This window comes from Symsagittifera roscoffensis, chromosome 8, assembly GCF_963678635.1.
Source record: "Symsagittifera roscoffensis chromosome 8, txSymRosc1.1, whole genome shotgun sequence".
Lineage (NCBI taxonomy): Eukaryota > Metazoa > Xenacoelomorpha > Acoela > Convolutidae > Symsagittifera > Symsagittifera roscoffensis.
The window spans coordinates 45,184,924-45,207,583 of record NC_087069.1 but is presented as its reverse complement, the minus strand read 5'-3'; the positions used below and the strand labels follow the sequence as shown (position 1 = coordinate 45,207,583).

The window sequence follows — 22,660 nt, the reverse complement described above, 5'->3', positions numbered from 1 at the left end:
AGTTTACGAATCGCAAATTATTCTACTAATTTACTTTCGATACTGTTATTTTTTCAAAATAAAATTGGCCCTTAAATATAAATTTTGGTAAGGTAATTTGTTTCAATTTGAAGACACTAGTGACAATTTCTAAATAATTATGGGTCAAGTCAATTTTGAAAATAGAATGAGACCATTCTGATGAAAGGGCGTTTTCGATCAGAAGTTGATTGTCAAATATTTATTTTGTTCAACACGGCGGATCAACATTGACTGTGATTTTTGTGAATGTCAAACAAGTTCGAGCCTTAATAGATGTTGCCAATATAATCAGAAAGTTTCGTTGCATTATGAACCGCAATTCAACTGTTTTGAGCACCTTGCTTAAATAACTAGCTTGACCTTTGCTCTGGGTTAAATACGTTTCCAATTGATGAGATTAGAAGTGTTACTTTCCGATATTCCTACCTTTGATAACAAAAAATTTAAAAAATTATTCATTATACTAATTTAGAAAATTACCAACATAGAAAAGAGCACTTAAATCATCCTACATTTTAGCAAGCCGAAATTTATAATTTTGTTATTTTTAAAAACTATGTTTTTTTTGGCTGCAGCTTGCAAATCTAAAAAAGGCACACTTTTATCCCGCACGTGTTTAGCCTTAAAAATGCTGTTCAATTTTTCTTACCAATCGTTTCACATTCACTGTTATGAAGAAATGCATTGCATTGGTATTTGAGATTAACCGCTGCTGACAAAGAACAAAAATTTGGCTTCAATTTGTAATATTCAAATTTGCTCTGCGGCTTAATTTTCAAATCGCATTGTAATATTTTGTTAGAAAAAGAGCTGATGGTCCTAAATTGGTGCAAAAATCTGATAGTTTAAATTAATTGTTGGCCGGCTATATTTAAACTACAAAAGATTCAATCGGCTTGTTTTCACGCCATTACCAAAGGTGGTTAAAGTTCTTACTTAAACTTACAGAAAAAACTAAAGTTACGACAAAATGGTTCTATGCCCTACTGCATTGGCGTGTGGCTGTTCAACTCAACCCAACAAAATAGGTGAGAAATTACATTAATTTTTTCAAACATGGATTAATTTTTCAAATTTTTTGAGAATATTTATTCCATCATATGTAGATTTACTTGGTTCATTAGTGTAATTTTTTAACATAAAAATTACTTGTTTTCAGCTCGAGCGCCATCTGTCGAATCCCTCCCTTATTCGGCTTCAAACAATTCCGGCCAATCAACACTGTCCTCAAAACCCAACTCGAAAACATACCAAAAACGAAGCAAATCCGCCCATGGGAACAGACGCGCAGACAAAAGTCCGAACCGCGCTGGTGACAAAAACCTATCTTCGAACGGACCTCAATTCGGCCTTGATAATTTGACAGACTTTTTTAACTCTTTTGTTTCATTTGGCGACGAGCAAAAAGCCTCCAAGCCCAGAGTTGAAGTTCAAAGAAAATCAGAGCCAATACCGGGATTCGAACCTCCGCATTATGAGTTGCGACCCCATTCAGAATTTACAACTCCGGAATCGTTTGCTGTTCCGTCTTTTACCAGGGTTACAGACGACAACATTTCGGTTTCGAGTTCAGATACTTTGTACCGCTCAGCAATATATTTGGGACCGGAATTCATTTCAACCCCAAAAGCGAATCATGAAGGTTTCACAGCGGCTTTACCATTTCATGATTCACAGATGTCAAGAAAATCGTCCAAAAGGTCAATTAACTCGTCCACTTCTGGGTTAAAAACGGAGTCAAGTCATTTTACAAACGCAATAAATCGAAGTTTAGAAAACACTAAATATTCCAGAGGAAATGTTGGCAATTCTGGAGCGGATTTTGGTAGTCTAAACAATATGCAAAGAAAATCAGTAGCTTCACTTACTTCTGAAATGTCTGAAAATTTGTCTGAAAAACGAAAAGCCAAAAACCCTTTATCGTTCTTGAACAGTTCATTTTTGAGCTTGCAGGTCGATTTGTCAAAAAGTAAGAAAGAAGATTTGTTGAAGAATCGACAAAGTTCAACGCTTTCGCTAAAAGATACCAATTTCAGATCTCAAAAAGTTAGCAACGTTTTGCTAAACTCGGTTAAAAGTAGCCTGATTAATTTGAACCAATTTGGATCGGGAATATATGATCAACCACATTGCTTGAAAACATCAAACATGTCGCTAGCTTCCAATTCCAAATACCCGTCTATTCGAAATTTATTAGAATCACAAGAAGTTCTAGTAAATGAAGTTTATGGAAGTAATGTTTCATTTGCTGAAAACTCTCCCAAAAAAAGAGAAATTTCAAGAGAAAACTCGAGATCTAGAAATTCTATCTCGAATAAAAGATCCCCTGGGCGCGTTGACAAAAGATCAAACTCAAAGAAAAATCTGCAAAGAGAGGATGTTGATATTTTTCCAATTTCTCAAGAAAATCCAATTTATCAAGAAGTTTACCCAAAAATTAACCCACCAGGTTCGTCGATCCAGAGCTTGCACTGCTTAAACCAGCGAGAAATAAATAGGTACTCAAAACAAAATCCTGATGCCAACTTTGTGCTGCAAAGGAACTCGAGGTCTTCTGCGACTTTAATTCTACCCAACAAATTTACCCCCTCAAGTTTGACCCCCGGGTCGAAGAGGGTTGGGTTAAGTCCCGGAAGAAACCAAAGCCGAGATGGTTCTGGGTCCCAAAAAATGAGTCCAAATATGGGTAAGAAATTCAACTCGGAGTTCCATTCTGACGTCGTTTTGGAGTCGGAAAAGCCGAGAAGCCGACAGCGGTACTCAGATATACGAGTCGAAACCGAAGAAAACTTTGCTCGTGAATCGGGTTATTACAGTTCTCTCTCGCCAATTGCGACGAACGAAGTGTTCAAACCGAATGACAACACAAATAAAAATGAAGAGTCGAGAGCAAGTCGGCAACCAATCGGAATCCGAGTTGCTCGCTCGACTGAAACCGATTTTAAATTCATCGACGACTCAAGCGAAACTCCAATTATGAGTCATAAACAGTTTGCAAGTAGTTGTACTACTATTACTAACCAAATGGCGATAGATTATAACCTAATGGAATCTGTTAACCAAATGAGCGATTCGGGAAATTATGATGGATTTTCCGTTAAAACCGCCGATTCGCTTGATGAAAATTTGGTTTCGATGATTGAAGACGAGCAACCTCAAAACTTGATGGAAATCCCGCAAACTTCAAACAATACAAACTTGATACATTTCCAAGAAAGCGGAATGGAAATTGACAATATTCCTTTCATCGACAACGATGCCGGAACTTTGGAGCCCAGTTTTGGAACTGACCAAATTTCTCAAAATTATTTCAAGGAAACTTCTTTAGTTTTTCGAGAAGAAAACGAACAAGGTCGTGAAAGTTCAGTTGACGAATATCGTGAACAAAGTTTGGCTGAAAATGTTGATAGAGGCCGAGAAAATTTGAATTTTGACGAATTTGAAAACGATGATTTGATCACGTCGCCAAATGACCGAAACGAATACTTAGCCGAAAAGAGAACGCCATCAGAATTTCAACCACAGCAATGGCATAGCTTTTCAAAGTCGGTTTCAATATCTTTGGCCTGCGTACCTGGTTTGAATTATCTTCAGGCGATGGATAACTCAACGTTATCATTTATGGCGTACTACTCATTCTTGCCAGTATTACATGATACATGTGTTTCATTGAAGTTGGTTCCCAAGAAATTCAAGTGAGTTTTTTGTTTATTTTGATGTAATATGGCTTTAATTCTTCAACAGCTTAGGAATTAAAAGTGCTAAACTACACCAACTATAGAGAATTGCGAAAAATGGGAACTTAATGTTAATTTAAAAAAGCAATTGGCAATTTGCTCAATTTTTAATTTTGTTTAGTCCAATTTTTTGCAACTGATTATAATTGTTTGATATGGGTGTTTTCGCCAAAATGCTTAGTTTTTCCAGAAAATTTTCACCCACTTTCTTACACCTAAAGAGTCCTTTTACACTGAATCGAACCTTGCGACGCTAAATTGTCCCTAGTTATGAATTCCAATGTTATGCCTAGTGGAATAAAACTGTTGACAAAGTTCTTGGACAATTTTTCAATATTCTGCATAATTTTTGACCTTGACAAGGAAATTGGCGTTGAATTTGCAACCAAGTTTTCAAGATTGCATTTTAACTAAAGAGAATGGTAAAAGTTTGGACCGACAAAATTAAAAAACAAGGTAGCTTGTGTATCAGGGCAAAACCTGAAGGTTCCGACGGCATTTTAAGGCCAATTAAAAGTTTTTTGGTTGAATAATTTTTTCATATGCTCTGTGGAGTAATGATGGTGTGGTTAGCGTCTAGTAATAATTCAATCAAAATAACTTGCCGGCCTTAATTAAATTTCAAACTGTATGAAAAATGCAGGAAAAAATCTAGAAAAGTATTACAAAAATGCAATATATTGCGTAAAATTTATCTCAAATTGCCCAAACTAACTATTTAAAAACCCTTAAAACTTAAAAACCCTTAAAAAATCATGCGAAAAATAATCACAGGTAGAAAGTATTTTTAAAATTGAACTCAAGAGAACAATGTTTTTCAGACTATAAAAAAAAAAATGTGTCGAAAGCGTTTAGTACAAATGTAGAAAATTGACTAAAAAAAACCACCCAAAATATAATTATGTTGTACTTTCTTCAAAAATTGAAGCAAAAAATAAAGGAAGCGTCCTTTTCATAGCTATGGCTGGCAATATAAAGTATAAATTATTGACAACTTCCCAACTGTTTGCAACATCCTTTCCGGTCGACCAATTTAAATAAAGTTGATTGAATTATTACTGCTCATTTTGACGTTTCAGTTTATCACCAACTTCAACGGATTTCAGTTTATCACCAACTTCAACACGTAAAATTGGTGATCAAAAAAATGATTGATCTAAAAAGTTGAAGTTTTGACCGATTAAATTTCTCTAAGCAACCGATAGTGCCAACTAATTGGCATTAACAATAATGCGACAGAACTTTTTACCTATTTTTTTCCGACAATTCTGAGACACAAATTTGATCTGATAGATTAGGTTGTGCAGAAAAAATGTTTTCAAATTGGTCGATGGCTTTTTAAGTATTTATTTATCCGAATATTCTACCACTAATTATAACTATAGCAGCAATGCAATTATATCTAAAGAAGAAATTTTGTGAACAAGGTGCGCACTTCAAAATAATTTTAATTCAAAAAAAATCTGCCATGCATTTTTTTGAGAGCGAAAAAAGTTCAAAACAACGCCAAAAAACCAAACGCAAAACTTTAAAAAAAATTTTTAAAATAACTATAGACTGTAGGGTGAAATTGTTTTCCAATAAACTGAGTAGAAAAAACTCTAACTTTTGCCCGCTTTTCAGTCAGTGGTTGAAAAAAGGTCGGAATTTATTTTGACGATTCAACATTTTATAGTTTTAAATAAAATAATTATAGTATACAGTTTTGATTTAAATTATTTGTGCAGGAATTTAAAACGCCTTTTTCTACTGTTGGTTAGACAAACAACGATCTCGGCAAAAAATGCTTAGGTTTTTAGCAGAATAAATGTAGACCAATTTGTTTTTTTGCTAAATTCGGATCTAAAATTGTAACCCAAAAATAGATCATTTTGCCTTTTTTAGTCAATCAAAAAGTTCGCTGAAACTACAAAGTCAATAAATGACAAAGTTATATCGCAGCGAGCCACTTACATAGCCCAACAACTTTTAAAAAGAGTGTAGTCTCCATATATTTGCACAAATCGTTAACAAAATAAATTTTAAACTAAACAAATTGTGTTTGATACAGTAAAATTGACTTTTTATGTCTATCAAACATATATGAAATAATTTATAAAATTTTTTTGAGAGAACAAACTTATTAGATTTTCATGGGCTAGATAAGAGGCTCACTGCAATATAGTTTTGTCAGTAACTGGCCAGTTAGTTGTAGCGTAATTATTGATTGACTAAACAGCCGAAAATGGTCATTTTTGGGGTAAAATTTTGGATCTGATGTTTGCAAAAGAAAATGAACCATGATATTTCTGATAAAATTCTAAAAAAAAATTTGTCTTAATCATTGATTGCTTGAAGTCAACACAACGTGAAAAAAAACGTGTTTTGAGTATCAAGTTGTGATTTTTTTGTCCTAATTTCATACCGGCACTGTACTTGGTTTGATTCAAGTATTTTAAACTGTTAAATCACTGAGAAAACGACTGCCATTTTAAAAATTTGATAATAAGATAAAAAATGTGAAAAAATGCAAAGCAAACCACAAAAAAGTGTCATTTGTTTATTAGCAATTAAGCTATTGAAAATTATGCTTTGTAAAAGACACACCAGTTAGATATACTTATGCGTTAATCAAAAGAGCAAACTACCAACTAGTTTTTTTTTGTTGAACGAAAAGGTCGCACAAAGTCTGGTCGCACGAAGTTGCACGATGTCTGGCTGCCATTCAGGTACTCATTTTTTGCGTTTCTACTTTTGATTCGACCACTCTCACAAAACTGGACAAAATTATAGCATCCAACGCAAGTGTACGAGTTGTTTTTTTTTCACAGCAGGCTTGTTGTGTTGCTAAACTTAATTGTCTTTGAATGGTGCCAGTTTGTTTCAAACCGGTAAGTTGGTTTATAAAATTTTTCAAAGCCAGATAAAAGTCTGACTGTCGAGAAAATTTGTCTAGATTCATCCATTTATGAGGCTAGTATTGCAGCTCATAGCGACTGAAATTGACTTTCATTTGGAAAAAAGTTTTTCAATTCAAAATTACGTGATCAATCAGTGATTATGGAAGTAATTAAAATGTGGGTTTATCATTGAAAACTAAAGAAAAATTAATTTTCAAAAATAAGTTTCAAAAATTCAAAAAAAAATGCGAAATTTGCTTTTAACGCGCTGTAATTGCTTACGGATTGATGCTTGCTTAAAAATTTCGAAAATTAAAATTTTTCCAGGTTGATGTCAAGAAACATGACATTATCGAAATAGTTTGGGTAATTTTTTAAAATTTGATTGGCTCTTATGATAAGTTTTTTGAATTTGAAAGAAACCGGATATCCCAATATGGAAGATCAATCTTCTTGACCTTTTTATGTAACATTTCTATTTCAAAAAAGTCTTCTACAAGAGCAACATTGATTGCCAAACAGTGCACGTTGTGAAACTTAAACAAATCTGCAATAGGCTGAAATAGATTTGTCTCGGAACCTGCAACATTGCTATTTTTCTTTGGTTTTCTTCGCTGTTTTAACTCAACAAACAAATAACCGAATGGCTGTATTGCTCAATTTTGCTCCAAAAACAGGCAGTTTTATGAAATTCGCAATAAAATTTGTAGAATCCGCAACAAAATTTGAGGAATTTTGAACAGTTAGTAGATTCTACAAACGATTAATATTATATGATAGTTTCGCTGCCGTGGAGTCAACAACTGTAGGTGGAATCTGCAAATTGTAAACGGAATCCACAAACTGTGAGCGGAATCCTAGAGTGTAAGTAGATTCCGCAGAAATATGCAGAATCAGCTTACAGTTTGAAAGTTTGCTTCAAAAACGACATAAATTGGAAAAAATTATTATTATTTTTTGAAGAATATGGTCTGAACCACTTGCACAGTAACCGGCTACCCAGTATAATTTGCATAGAATATTCTGTGCTACTTGCACATCAACCGGCTATTATTGTTCATTTCTGAAAATATCTGTTCAGAGAGAGTGACTTGAACAGTGTGGAGGTGGACAGGACCAACTACAGTCAGTGGGAGGATGCGATTGTGTGTCAGATAGACGAACCAGTAGACAGACATCTCACACGCAAAGAGAGACAGGTTGGTGAAAAAAAAAACATTTTTTAATGACCAGAAAGCTTCAAAAGAGGCAATTAGACCAAAAATGTTCATTAAAAAATTTTAAAACAATTTTGAAATTTTGTATGAACTTTGTATGATAAGCAGTTTTTCTATAGACTTCATTTATGAAACTGTATGATAAGCATTTTTCTGCTATGGACGTCAACCCGGAAAGGTACTAGAGTTTTGTTTCCACTTTTTTTGACGGGCTATTTTGGTATGTCTCAGCCATCTCGACGAATTTAGTGTATTTTTCGACTTTCTGTCTGACTTATAATTTCTTCCTAATCACCTGTTTTACTTCAAAACAGAAGTCGAGTATTTCGACCGGGTGGCGTTGTCAGGCTCAATTTATCTTTAATATAACATCAAGTTTTGTTACTTTAACCAAATTATTGCCAGAATTTATCCTAATCGGTAAAGGCTTAGGGCAAGCGAGCTGATACGCGTTGATGGGTTTGCTATTCCAGAGACACGAAGTGTTCAAATAAAACACCGAGTCGACTAACGGCGAAAAATACCTTTGAGTAGCCAATAATTAATAATTTTTGCAATAACTAAAACTGTAATAGGACCAATTCTGTCTGTGACATTCTGTTGGGCGAAACCTGCATGAGGACAAAACCAGTCCAGTTCAATCTTCTCACAGGAGGTCTTAAATATGAAAAATTTCACCCAATCAAAACCATTAAGCTGTAAAAAACACTAAGAATAGCGATATATTTTTCAGACGTTTCGAAGCAAAAGTCAGATTCTTTCAACCGCATTTCTGCTATAGTCCCTGTAGATTTAGGGGATTTCTTCTCTATGTTCGTTCTCTCTTTCCTAACGACACCGCAAAGTCGTCCCTTGGGCAGTGATTCAGTGGGGCGACCGAGATTCACTATTATCTACAATCCCGAAAGGGTTATTCTGATGGCAACTATTCTGTATTGTATTATGTTGCTTGCCCCTCTGTGTATTGCTCTTCGGCTGTCTTGTCTCGTCTACTCAATACAAGCGCAAGAAATTCCAATGATTAATTAATTTAGATGATTAAACGTCCAATTACAGAAGGCTCTGAGTGGCCAGGACTTAATCTAATAATCAAGTCAAAAGGAAATTGTTCGCGATTTATCGGCCAAATTGCCTAATTGCAATTAATTTCCAACTAACTCCACTAACACTAACTATTCTCTCTCTCTAGCAATAAATGAACTAGCAATAATTGAACTCTCTAACTAACGGAGAACCACTATACTCTCTCTCAGTATCAATTGCTCTCTTCTCTGACTGAGAACCAACTACTCTCAATAGTAGTTCACACTGTTCTCTTCTCTGACTGAAAACCAACTACTCTTAATGGTAGCTAACACTGTTCTGACTCTTAAAGGCTCTCCGCTACCCTCCAATTCCTTTACACTTAGTTTTAGTTAAGTCACGCCATTCCCTATCAGTCCTGACATCCGCCCAAAACACCCGTCCGCACATGTTTTAAGACTATATCCCTCCTCCTGTCAACCGTGCCACGTGCCAACTTCGGTTTGTTTTATCAATCTTGTCACACTTATTAGATACCCGGCATGCGGTAGCTGTCACAATTTGACCAAGCAAACAAATGTTATACGATTCTAATCAGCAAATTTCTGACCTCACTGACTTCAGCCCTCGAGTTCAATTCACCCTACAAACCATACTATGTTTACTCAGTGACCCTCCCAAGGTCTTTAATTTAATTTTCCCATTAACGTTCCGACCTCCCGGGGTAGGGGAGAACCTTTTCGTGGATAGTGAATTCATTCCAGGCATCTAAAATTTTTACTCTATTCCAATCCCAAATTTCTAGCAGTCAAAGGAACGTAGTTCGTCTATTAGGTGTCAAATCAAAACAGAAAGTCACCTCCGGGAAGCCAAGTAAATTCACCGTCCGTTCATACGATTTAGGAGAATTAATTCTCATGCTACGGTTATATTACTGTCAATTTCCTCTGGGACTACTTTTCTTTAGTCTAGTTGAATTGCTATTAATAGATGATTCGCCAAGCTAAACTGGACCCATTTTTTACCAAGTCCACTTTGAGCTAATTGTACTAACACAATGTTGCAATATAAAACTAAATCTCTATCAGCTTCTGCTCTAGTTCCCAACATATAAGTTTTCCTCCCAACTTTTAGCAAGGTGACCCATTCTCATTTACAGAGGTTAGGCTGGGGAATACGCCACTTTCCGGTGTTAATCTCGGAGTTTTCCATGCAATTTTGGGGTCAAAATGCCCAAAGGTCAACTTAAGGTCACCCAGGGATCAACCGGGGTCAAACTTTCATTTTTGGGTTCAGAATCCCATGGGGGTTTTAACTACCAAGTTTCAACCATATCCCATTAATACTTCACAACTTTTCCCATTTCTCAGGTCCTTTATCACTTTTTCCGGGAAAAGGCTATTAACACCGGAAGGAGTCGCCGGAGGCGTTTTAATCATAAGAAGTCTTTTTTCGTGATTTAGTTGTAGTATCTAATGTCGCCATAAAATCAATATGCCATTCATTATTTCGCGTAAATTGCCTATTTCCGTTCAAAGGTAGTGTTTTTCCAAGCGCTAATAGCTTCCAGTCCAACCGCCGCATTTGATTCAACTTATAATACAAGATGTATCTTGCCACTACCTATCATCCCTCCAAGTTTCAGCTCTCTGCGTTCATCGGTGGCCGAGAAACGACTTCCGGAAGTTAGGAGTGGGTTTGTTCACTTAGGGCATGAAATCGGAAGTGGGGGTTCTTAGGGGTCTGGGGTTCCAAACTTAAACTTCCCTCAACTAGGCCTACAACATACTAGAATTTGAGTCTATTCCAACCGCTAGTTACCGAGTTCTGATAGGGCCATTTAAACTTCCGGGGACCGTTATCACTTGCCCCCCAAGGGTCTGAGGGGTCCCGATTTTTGTATGCGAGGGTCAAATTATCTCTAGTTTTGCTCCTCTGAATTTCATAACTTTAGCTTCGTTAGTTCCGATTTGGGGGGTGTTCGCCGATTTCGTCAAAGTTTGTTTTCTGACATAGGAGGGACGATATCTTCGAAGATTGAACTATTTGGAACTTTACCCTTTGTTTGCTGTACTACTTAACTTATTGACGAATCAATCTTACGCTCAGGTTACTATAGCATGTAATACAGTAGAATGAACAATTCTACAGTCTTCCCTTCTAGTCTATTATTCTCCCGAATAATGCTAATGACAAAGTTTTAACTTACCGTCTTTCTACTCAACTAGATTAACCTTTTCTAATGCCTAATCTTATAATAACTTTTTCTAATTTCCGAGTTAAACTTTCTTAAACAGAATCGCTGACCCTTCAGTCAGTCCCCATATGTATAATCAGATTCGACTAGTAAGTACTATTTGTTACAGAAATCCTAGCTAGGGGACTTGACTGCTAATAAATTTACTCCTCGCAGAACGACCCAACCTCTTTTCTTTAAAAGCACCTAATGTTCAACAGTAACGCAATGTTCAGCAATACTCTGAGGTTGGATCGCAATTAGATGTTAAACAAGCACCAATGGGCTGGGTGACAAAGTTTCCGAAAAACTAGTTTTAACTCACAAATTCATCTATCCCAAACCTAACTGGAGGCCTTCTTACTCGAAATGGTTTACCCACATCTGTAGTCCCGCTTTCTATCACAGATTCATTCATCGCCGGCTCACCCGGAGGTCTACCTTCAGATTCGTTGGGGGAGATTCTCGGGCTCTTCTTCCCTTCAATCTTGTTGTGTCGTATGTCTCCACTGCGTCGCTCTGTCGTCGTAAGCCTCCGTTTAGCCCAGGAGGATTAACTAGTGGCTCCACCACTACCCGATTTCTTCGTGGCTTTTTTTCTCAAAAAGTTCTTGACTTGGGCCTGGATCATGGTTGAAACCCTCGCTGTTGTTTGCCCAAAACGCCTCGTCTTCGACGTGCATCTCCGGATCATCAGAGAAATACGCCGACCGGTAGGGTGTCGGTCGCTTCCTTGCAAAAGATTTTTCTGGTTGAAAGGTTTCCTCAGCAAAATGTTTCAACATGTCAAAATGCAGAAACTTCACCTTACTCGGATTGGACACCTTTGACAACTTGTACCTGACTTCGGACAGCCTGGCCATCCCAACATATGGTCCTTCCCACAGGTCAAAAGACTTCTTTGATTTAATCGCCTCTTGTGACCACACCCAGACCTTGTCACCAATTGCATAGGGTTCCCCCATGAATTTTCTTCCAGTAATAGCTTTTTTGTCGACGCTGGTCTGTCCCGAGTAGTTCTCTTGTGCGCTGCTGTGTGCATCTCGGAACTGTTCGTCTAGCCATTCGGCAAAACCATCCTTCATCATCAGTTCGTCATGAGGTTTTGCGTAGAACAGATCGACTGGATACTGGCACTCCTGTCCATGCAACATACTAAACGGCGTAAATCCCGTTATCCGATTGATTGTCGTATTGTACACAAAGTTCTAGTACAGCAACGTCGTGGCCCATTTCCTTGGCTTCTCTGTGCAAAATTTCAAAATTACATCAGCCATCTTTGCGTTGTGTCTATCTGTCTGTCCATTACCCTTCGACCTATAAGGAGAAGTCTGAGTTGTGTCAATACTCAAAAGTCGGCACATCTCTTGGATCAATTTGCCACCAAAACTTTTTCCTTGATCTGTGCGACAAACGTTGGGAACTCCAAACGTCAGTACCCAATTATCCAATTTCTCATCAGTTCCTGTTCCGTTCCGACAGCGTTTTACGGTCTACATCAGCATCTCGTTTTGGCCACTTGTTGTGGCTTCCTCTACTCGAACCGTATGTCAGTTGGTCTCGCTTCGATACTTGTTGTCTCTGTAAGTCGGCCGGGACAAAACCTATTTTGAAATCGCTCCTTGCCCCCGGCCCTCGGTAGTTTAAATAAACCGAAGCCTTTCTCGGATACTCCTTCGCAAAGCGACCCATCTGACCGCATGCGTAGCAGTTGCCACGGGGTACCTGGCTCTTAGCATCGTAGCGTCCGACTCCACTTTTCTGGTAACTTCGACTGGCCTCGCCGAGTCAAGGGTCAAAGAGCTGCCCGGGTCGTTGGGTTTGATCGGAGCGGGGTAGATTCTCCGAGTGGGGCGCAAATAATAGAATTGACAAACCTACCCATCATAGACGTCGTATTCTGTATCTGTGTCAGAAGATCAATCTGGACACTCACCAATTGGTCGATTCGAGGATCAGTGCCCACCTGCTGTCGTGTCGAATTGGCCCCCGCATGTGGCAGCTGACTGCTCTGTCCACCAGCACCGCGACTCGCCTCTGCCCCCTGCTCTGGTACATTCTCGGCCACTCTCGCGAAATGCAGCCTCTTTCTGTTCCTGGCCCGTGACGTCTTGTTGACTAGCTCCAGGGCCTGGGCCCGAGCAACAGCTTGAGCGAGGCTCCCCAAATCTTCCCGCAAGAGCTGGTCTTGGAGCTGCACATCAAACAGCCCGTCGATGAATTGCTCACGGTTCATGTCATCTCTAGCCTGAGCTCCGATGTTCGCATTAGCCACATCCCCAAGGGACCGGACTCATCTGGAGAACTCCCTAAGACCCTCTTTTTTGCCTTGCATCAAACTCTTAAACTCCGCTCGGGCGCCTGCGTGCGTCTGAAACCGTATCATCCTGTGATCGAGCTCGCCGAGTATCCTAGCCAACGTTGGCTCGTCGTAGCCCTAAGTGGGCAGGCATGCTTGTAAATTCATCCAAAGCCCAGCTCTTCAAACAGGTTGGCAGGACCATCATGGCCAGCTCGTCCGCCCAGCGGTTGACGTCTGCGACCCAGGCGAAGTGCTTCCTCCAGTCTGCCCAGTTCTGATAGCTACTGGAAGGAAAACGATCCGGCCGTATTGTCCTGAATCCAAATACGCCTTGTTGCCTGTTCAGCGCGCTCGCTGGCGCAACTGCCGCTTCAGCAATCAGCCGCCTGTCCTGCTCTTTCATGTCGTATCACACCCGTGTCGTCAATTGGCAACACACTTTGCAACTGCAATCCAGAATTTGCCCACCCAGGAGCGCCAATGTAGATTTAGGGTATTTCTTCTCTAGGTTCGTTCTCTCTTTCCTAACGACACCGCAAAGTCGTCCCTTGGGCAGTGAATTCAGTGGGGCTACTGAGATTCACTACTATCTACAATCGCGAAAGAGTTATTTTGGTGGCAACTATTCTGTATTGTGTTACGTTGCGTGCCCCTCTGTGTATTGCTCTTCGGCTGTCTTGTCTCATCTACTCGATACAATCGCAAGAATTTCCAATGATTAAATAAGATAGATGATAATATGTCCAATTACAGAAGGCTCTGAGTGGACAGGATATAGCCTAATAATCGATTCAAAAGGAAATTGTCCGCGATTTATCGGCCAAATTGCCTAATTGCAATTAACTTCCAACTAACTCCTTTAAAACTGACTATTCTGTCTCTCTGGAGAATCTCTGATGATAACTAACTATCTACTGGCCTCGTACTCCGAGAACCAATTACTTGACTAACTAGCAATAATTGTTCTCTCTAACTAACGGAGAACCACTATACTCTCTCTCAGTATCAATTGCTCTCTTCTCTGACTGAGAACCAACTACTCTCAATAGTAGTTCACACTGTTCTCTTCTCTGACTGAAAACCAACTACTCTTAATGGTAGCTAACACTGTTCTGACTCTTAAAGGCTCTCCGCTACCCTCCAATTCCTTTACACTTAGTTTTAGTTAAGTCACGCCATTCCCTATCAGTCCTGACATCCGCCCAAAACACCCGTCCGCACATGTTTTAAGACTATATCCCTCCTCCTGTCAACCGTGCCACGTGCCAACTTCGGTTTGTTTTATCAATCTTGTCACACTTATTAGATACCCGGCATGCGGTAGCTGTCAAAATTTGACCAAGCAAACAAATGTCATACGATTCTAATCAGCAAATTTCTGACCTCACTGACTTCAGCCCTCGAGTTCAATTCACCCTACAAACCATACTATGTTTACTCAGTGACCCTCCCAAGGTCTTTAAATTAATTTTCCCATTAACGTTCCGACCTCCCGGGGTAGGGGGAGAACCTTTTCGTGGATAGTGAATTCATTCCAGGCATCTAAAATTTTTACCTGTACTCTATTCCAATCCCAAATTTCCAGTAGTCAAAGGAACGTAGTTCGTCTATTAGGTGTCAAATCAAAACAGAAAGTCACCTCCGGGAAGCCGAGTAAATTCACCGTCCGTTCATACGATTTAGGAGACTTAATTCTCATGCTACGGTTATATTACTGTCAGTTTCATTTCCTCTGGGACTACTTTTCTTTAGTCTAGTTGAATTGCTATTAATAGATCATTCGCCAAGCTAAACTGGACCCATTTTTTACCAAGTCCACTTTGAACTAATTGTACTAACACAATGTTGCAATATAAAACTAAATCTCTATCAGCTTCTGCTCTAGTTCCCAACATATAAGTTTTCCTCCCAACGTTCAGCAAGGTGACCCATTCTCATTTACAGAGGTTAGGCTGGGGAATACGCCACTTTCCGGTGTTAATCTCGGAGTTTTCCATGCAATTTTGGGGTCAAAATGCCCAAAGGTCAACTTAAGGTCACCCAGGGATCAACCGGGGTCAAACTTTCATTTTTGGGTTCAGAATCCCATGGGGGTTTTAACTACCAAGTTTCAACCATATCCCATTAATACTTCACAAGTTTTCCCATTTCTCAGGTCCATTATCACTTTTTCCGGGAAAAGGCTATTAACACCGGAAGGAGTCGCCGGAGGCGTTTTAATCATAAGAAGTCTTTTTTCGTGATTTAGTTGTAGTATCTAATGCCGCCATAAAATCAATATGCCCTCGCTCATTCTTTCGCGTAAATTGCCTATTTCCGGTCTAAGGGGGTGTTTTTCCAAGTGCTAATAGCTTGCGGTCCAACCACCGCATTTTATTCAACTTATAATACAAGATGTATCTTGCCACTACCTATCATCCCTCCAAGTTTCAGCTCCCTGCGTTCATCGGTGGCCGAGAAACGACTTCCGGAAGTTAGGAGTGGGTTTGTTCACTTAGGGCATGAAATCGGAAGTGGGGGTTCTTAGGGGTCTGGGGTTCCAAACTTAAACTTCCCTCAACTAGGCCCACAACATACTAGAATTTGAGTCTATTCCAACCGCTAGTTACCGAGTTCTGATAGGGCCATTTACACTTCCGGGAACCGTTATCACTTGCCCCCAAGGTTCTGTGGGGTCCCGATTTTTGTATGCGCGGGTCAAATCATCTCTAGTATCCGTCCTCTGAATTTCATAACCTTAGCTTCCTTAGTTCCGATTTTTTTTTTGGGGGGGGGGGGGGGGGGGTTCGCCGATTTTGTCAAATTTTGTTTTCTGGCATAGGAGGGACTATATCTTCGAGGTTTGAACGATTTCGAAAATTACCCTTTGTGTGCTGTACTACTTATTTTAATGACAAATCAATCTTACGCTCAGGTTGCTATAGCATGTAATACAGTAGAATCACCAATTCTACAGTCCCATTGCTACAAAGTAGGCATGGTACAGTGCTGTTTTAAATTATCAGGACAAAACGAACAATTCTTGAATTTTCAAACGCGTTTTTCCCAAATTTGGTTACGATTAGAAAAAAAATAAGGAGAACAAAAGTTGCTTCGAATTTCTTCTGAATCAATATGGTGCTATTTTAAAACCTAAACTCTCAACCAAAATTTTATCTCAAAAATTGGTCATCTTGACTTTTTTCAAACATCAAAAAATACGCTGAAACTACTTTGTTAAAATATGAGAAAACTCTATCACAAGAAGCCTCATGCCTATCACAACAAGCGTTTAGAAAAGTTAAATTTCCCACAAATTGTGTAAGAGAAAATATTTTTGCTTGTCTGTCAAGAAATGTAATTTTTACCACATAAAATCCAAAATCTTAGCATGAAAACAAATTTTAAATAAGTTGCGCAAATTTTTGAAGATTCAACCCTTTTAAAACTTTTTTAGGATGTGTAAGAGGCTTTCTCATCTATTAACAAGGTAGTTTCGGCTTTACTCTTGATTAATTGAAAAAAGCTAAAATGACGCATTTTCGGGGTAAAATTTTAGTTGAGAATTTTTATGAAAATAGTGCACCACAATATTTTTGGTGAAATTCTAAGCAGCTTTTGTTATCTATATTTTCTGTCTAACTTTAACCAAGTTTGGGAAACACGCGTTTGAAAATTCAAAATTTGTTCGTTTTGTCCAGTTAATATAAATCAGAATTGTACTAGAAAAAATTCCGACAAGACTAGGCCAAACTGTGCACTAGATTGGCGCACAATTTGGTGTTTGTAGGACTCTGGGTTCCTCGTTTAATGTCTTCAAACATGTTGAAATTTTGTTGGACCGATCTTTAAAAAAGAACAGGAGAAGACCAAAGAGAGCAAAACTCAAATTTTGCAGTTTGGCCATTTATGATAGGCAGAAATGTATGAAAAACTAGTTACTCGAGTTGACTTCAATAGACCAAAAAAGCTTATCATACAATTCCATAAGCTAAGTCTAGGAAAAATTACTGACGAAACAATTTCAAACAGTTTTGCCGAAATAGTGTCATTGAATTTTCAATGAAATTTTTAGTTGTTTTTGCATAAAACTCGGTGTATCGTATTGAATGAAAAAGAATAATTTTTGCCAAAAAAATGCTTATCTTACATTTTCCATATATGGAAATTGTATGATCAGCAGTTTTTCGATGGCGAAAACAAAAGTTTTTTCAAGCAATTTTTGTTTTCGCCATCGACTACGTTAAGAAACAAAAATTTCTTCTAGTAGTTTTTTTTGTGTTTTTTCAACGGCGAATCGATATTTTTACTCGAACTAACATTTTCCAAAAACTATTTTTGCATGCAAAATTAAATTTTTTGTGTGCATAACGTAGTCCTGCATTCACCAATTTTAGATTTTTTCCTTTTTTGACTAACGCTTTGTGTATGACATGTTTATGTATGCCTTGACAAATGTCTGATATTTCAAAAATTTAAATTTTAAAAATAATCAACGTTGAAAATTTATGCCAAAGCTTAAAAGTTTATTACTTTCCTTATACCATTTGTAAAAGACAGCTCAAAGACAAGTCAAGTCGTTTTCTAAGCATTCTTAATACAGGATCGTTCAAATTTTGGTGCTTTGAGCAATCCAAAGTTTTTGTCACTAGCGTTTGGTTGCGAAAACAAACCAAAAGTTTTCAAAAACTAAATTAAGAAAAAAATCAAACTTTTTGATTTATGGAAAAATGCTCATCATAGAGATTTTATACATTTTTCTGTACGTTAGGAACTATGGAATTGTATGGTCAGAAGTTTTTCTTATTTGACAATTTTATGATGAAAAACTTTGGCAACCCGTTCAACTTTGTTTGTTGCCAGGCTTAGTTTTAGTTGGGTTCTCCGAGAATTCGGCTTCCTAGTACATTACGAAGCCAAACTATGATTTTTGTGAGTTGTATGCGGATTCCGCATTTGGCAAAAACCAGATTTTTCTTGTAACCCGCAGCAATGTTACTTTTCTTTGATCTTCTTTGCTGTTTTGGATTCCACGGATAAATAGCTAAAACACTGTATTTCTGTAAAAATTTGTAAAAATTTGTAAAATCCATGAACAAATAATGATATATGTGTTTATTAAATTTAGGTTGTCGTGGAACCCGCAGCTGTAACTGGAATCCGCAAATTGTAAGCGGATTCCGCAAATTGTAACCAGAATCCGCAATCTGTAAGCGGAATCAGCATCAAATCGCGGAATCCATTTACATTTGCGGAATCTGCTTACATTTTCGGATTCTGTAACAACTACCTATATTCGCTCGTTGCGGAATCCGCAGCAAAACTAATATGCCGACAAAATTTACGTTACAGGTATTTGTACGCGGAATCCACGGAAATTTTGTAGGAATTGTATACATTTTGGAACATGTTTAAAGACTTGTTTCTGGAATCCAGGAACATACAGACACAAAAATTGTGCGCCCATCCAGTACACAGATCGGCCTCGTAATGTACTCTGCAGATTTCGGTTATTTTTTGTTTAATTTTTCAGATAGCGGAGGAGTACAAAGACTGGATCCGTGCCAACCTCAGTCCCCTCCTAGCTCACACTTTGTGGGGGAGTGAGGAGAACTACAAGGGGGTCACTAGGGGGTGGTGTGGGGAACATGGGAGCAATTTCTGGAACAGGGCTTCAGACAGATCCAGAGTGCGTGAACATAGATACTTTATCACAACTGGTGCCAGGGGCGGAATTAGGGGGGCGGGGGTTTCGTTTGCTTCTTTTTTCAGGGATTCGACCCCCTGATGACCCAAATGGTCCCCCTTTATACTAATTGACGGACCCTAAAAATTTTGGCTGACGGACCCGGAGTTTTTTAAAAAACGTTACCAAAATCGCATAAAGAGGATATTCTGGTGAAATGCGTTGGTTTGAACTATTAGTCAGGTTAATATGCAGTAGATTCAGATATTAGAAGTAATTTTATTCTCTCTCTCTCTCATTTTCTCATTCAATCATGTAAACTGGTCTGAAAACCGGAGAAAAATTGGTCTTTTTTTGTTCGAAACCTTTTGTTTGTTTCAGGCCAAGATTCTGTCTTCTCTTGCCGTCGATTCGTCGGAAGAAACTGAAGAACGGGTGAGTGGAACCAAAGCTGTGTATTATCTTTTTCATATATCTTTCTATAAAATTGTCTTGAGATTTTTTCGGGAAACAGATCGATAATTATGTTTATGAAGTGCAATTTTATCTTTTGAATTAAAAACTTCTTCAAAAACAAGAAAAGACGATAAAAAAACTGAAAATGGTGTCAATGGTAGTTTTGTTACATGAGCTGGCTACTGTTTTTTTTGAAATTTTATAACTTTTTTTTTCAGTCTTTAGTAATTGGCAGTTTGAAGGTTTTTAGCTTCAAATAGAGGAATGTTTTTGATTGCGTCAATGTAGGCTTACCGTATGACTTATTCGACTAAACTTGATGATTAAAAAATGCTCCTTGTTTTTTCTTCAACAAAGTTGATGCATTTTTTTCACCTTGGCTAGCAAACCTTTTCTCGACTTTATTTTAATAATTTAACTTAGTCAGATTATTCTGAGCGAATCGCAGAGCAACCGGCTATCCTTGTTTTCTTTTTTCCAGCTTCGTAAGCAAGCTTCGCTGTGTCTGCAACTAATCGAGAGCTTCTACTTTGACCGCAGTTACTTCTTCGGAGACGACACCCCCTCGAGTGTAGATGCAGAATTGTTCGGATACCTGTCTCCTATTCTCTTCTGCTCCGAATCTCTGCCCGACACGACTTTCAGAGACATGCTCGTTCAGCATAGTGGATTGGTGTCGTTGTTGACACATATCAAAGAGAGGTCGGTAATTAAAATAAATTAACTAATTATATTAAACTGTTAGAACCAAGTTACACCTCGAGAATTCTGGATTCTGATTGGTTGAAAGTTCCAAGATATGAGCCGCGAAAACCGGTTCACCCTATAACCATAACGCTTTAGATCTTATTTGAATCAAACTTTTTAGTCAGACTTATAAAAACTTCAATCAAACAAAAGAATCCTGAACGAAACTTCGTAAAGAGATTTTATAGAACTTTCACTTTTTCCAATTTTTTCAAAGAAAAAGTTGTTGCTTCAGAATTGACTTGATGGATGAAAGCAGCTGAGATGATGTGTCACTTTCAAACCTCTGGGTTGAAAAATTTACAAATGATAATTCACAAAACCTGATAAAAAGTGTGCGCTAGAAAGATGGACCTTATTTTACTTGACGGTGCTTACAAATTAGAAATATAAATTAGCTAGTTTGTATTAACTAAAATTCCTTTAAAATTAAATTTGAAAGAGATAATTATCTGTTTCTCGAGATGTTCATCTAAAAACACTACACATGTTCTAACGTCTCCGCCAGCAAGAATATCCAACTTTACACTCACGGCAAGCGTTTTACACCCTCCAGATCTAAGCGTGAGAACGAGCTTGTCAAACTCATCAGTGCATACTCAAATGGATCACGGCACTGAAAAAACACGAAAAATTCAAAATCTAATATTAAGTCGTTGCGTTTGTGATGATAAGAAAAAAAATATTATGAGCAGTTTCAGATAACGGCGCGGACGCAATACAATACGTGCGCGTTTGAAACAGCGGGCGCACATTAACGGGCGGCTTAATGGTGTGGCAGTTTTAAAATTGGAGGGCACAATCTTAAATAGATAGCCGTGTCGCAGCTTTCATCTGAAAACAAAATTTATGATCTTTCCTACAATTTGACTTTTACCGCCAAATCTGTACAAAATTGATGCGCTGAAAAATGCAATACTGGATTCAGCATTCAAATATCTTTTACCAGTGAGAACAAAAAAGCTTCCAAATTTAAGTAAAAAAAAACGGGTTTCAGAAAATTAAATTTCAAACTGATTTTGATTTGCATTTTATTTTTTCAAACAGATTGCATTTGATAAAAAAAATAATTCTTTCTGATGCCTAGCTTCATTGAGATTATTTTTATACAACCTTTTTTATTAACAGCAAATTTTTCTATGCTTATCCGACCGATTTGTGAATTCTCGCTTCATTGCTGAAACCGCTTTGTTCGTTATTACTTCTATTAGAATAATCGATAACATAATTTTCAATTGAATTTCTCAATACGCCTATGAATACCTTACATACGCCACATCAACTAATTAGCCCGAGATTCGCAAAAATCAGTGGTGTTATAGGGACTATTTCTGCTAATGATTCAAGCACATTTCTCTGATGCGATTTTGAAAAATATAAATAAAATGATTTCAAAAAACAAAACTCTTGTTGTTACCTGAAATAAATGAGCAACCAAAACAAAGCTCTTCAGAAAAAAAATTCAATTTTTCACACGACCTATACAATTTTGTAGTTTAGTTTAAAAAATTTCCAATCTTCTAATTCTAATTGTTATCGTTTAATATTTTTATTTTGAACGCACTTCTTTTTTAGGCGTGTTGATCTTCTGCACTTCTGAATATGCCCCTTGTTGCAAATACATCTAAGAGTCATGCCATAAAGAAAAGAAACAAAAAATGAAAACGCTAGTTTTTTGTTGTGTTGTTCATCAGCCAAATTAAATAGGGAGACCGAAAAACAAGGACGGGTGAACGGAGTATGTAGAGCAAGATTAAATGAAACTGAAAAACTCAAGCTTCAGGGAAAGGGCAGACCAAAACTAGTCGAGACTAGCAGTGATGTGGAATTTTTGTAACCCAAATCAATTGCCATAAAGACTTTCGTGCGATCTAAAACAGTGCGAATTTGATTAGAAAAGCTCAAAATTAGACAACATATGCATGAGGTATTGTGTATTTTGTCGTTATTATTACCAAGAGTGTGAATCATAGTAGAATAAGTTGTGTTACAAATTTTTACAAGCCAATGTGATGGATGCTTGAGCGAGTCTAAGTTAAAACTTTTTTCTAGAAATTTCAGAGAGCCTAAAGTTGGAATCAGATTTGGACGTCACAAGACTTTAAACCAGATTTAGTGGAAAAATTTGAAATTAATTAATTTTTTCGATTCATCGGTTTGCGTTCAACAAGCAGATACGCATGTTCTTTGGTTGAACATTGTTATTTGGGGTTAAATAGCAAAAAAAAAACTTTTTTAGGAACAGGTAAATTTTTCTGGAGAAAGAGTTCTCAAATTCACAAAAAAACTTGAGCAATCATGAGACAAGAGTCTCAAAAAATTGTCTGTATGTCTAGGAAAAAGAAAGAATTGTTTTTTTTTTAATTTGATTAATTCA

General features: G+C 37.6%; 1 protein-coding gene across 1 annotated transcript; it reads left to right on the top strand.

Annotated features, from left to right (window-relative positions):
* Window positions 1-123: 123 nt before the first annotated feature.
* LOC134853156 (uncharacterized) lies at window positions 124-20,674 on the top strand. Its single transcript, XM_063869110.1, has 7 exons — window positions 124-1,049; window positions 1,181-3,716; window positions 7,719-7,836; window positions 18,928-19,083; window positions 19,462-19,515; window positions 20,018-20,238; window positions 20,519-20,674. Exons 1-7 carry the CDS (start codon window positions 992-994, stop codon window positions 20,544-20,546), a joined length of 3,171 nt encoding a protein of 1,056 aa, XP_063725180.1. The 5' UTR covers window positions 124-991; the 3' UTR covers window positions 20,547-20,674.
* Window positions 20,675-22,660: the final 1,986 nt, after the last annotated feature.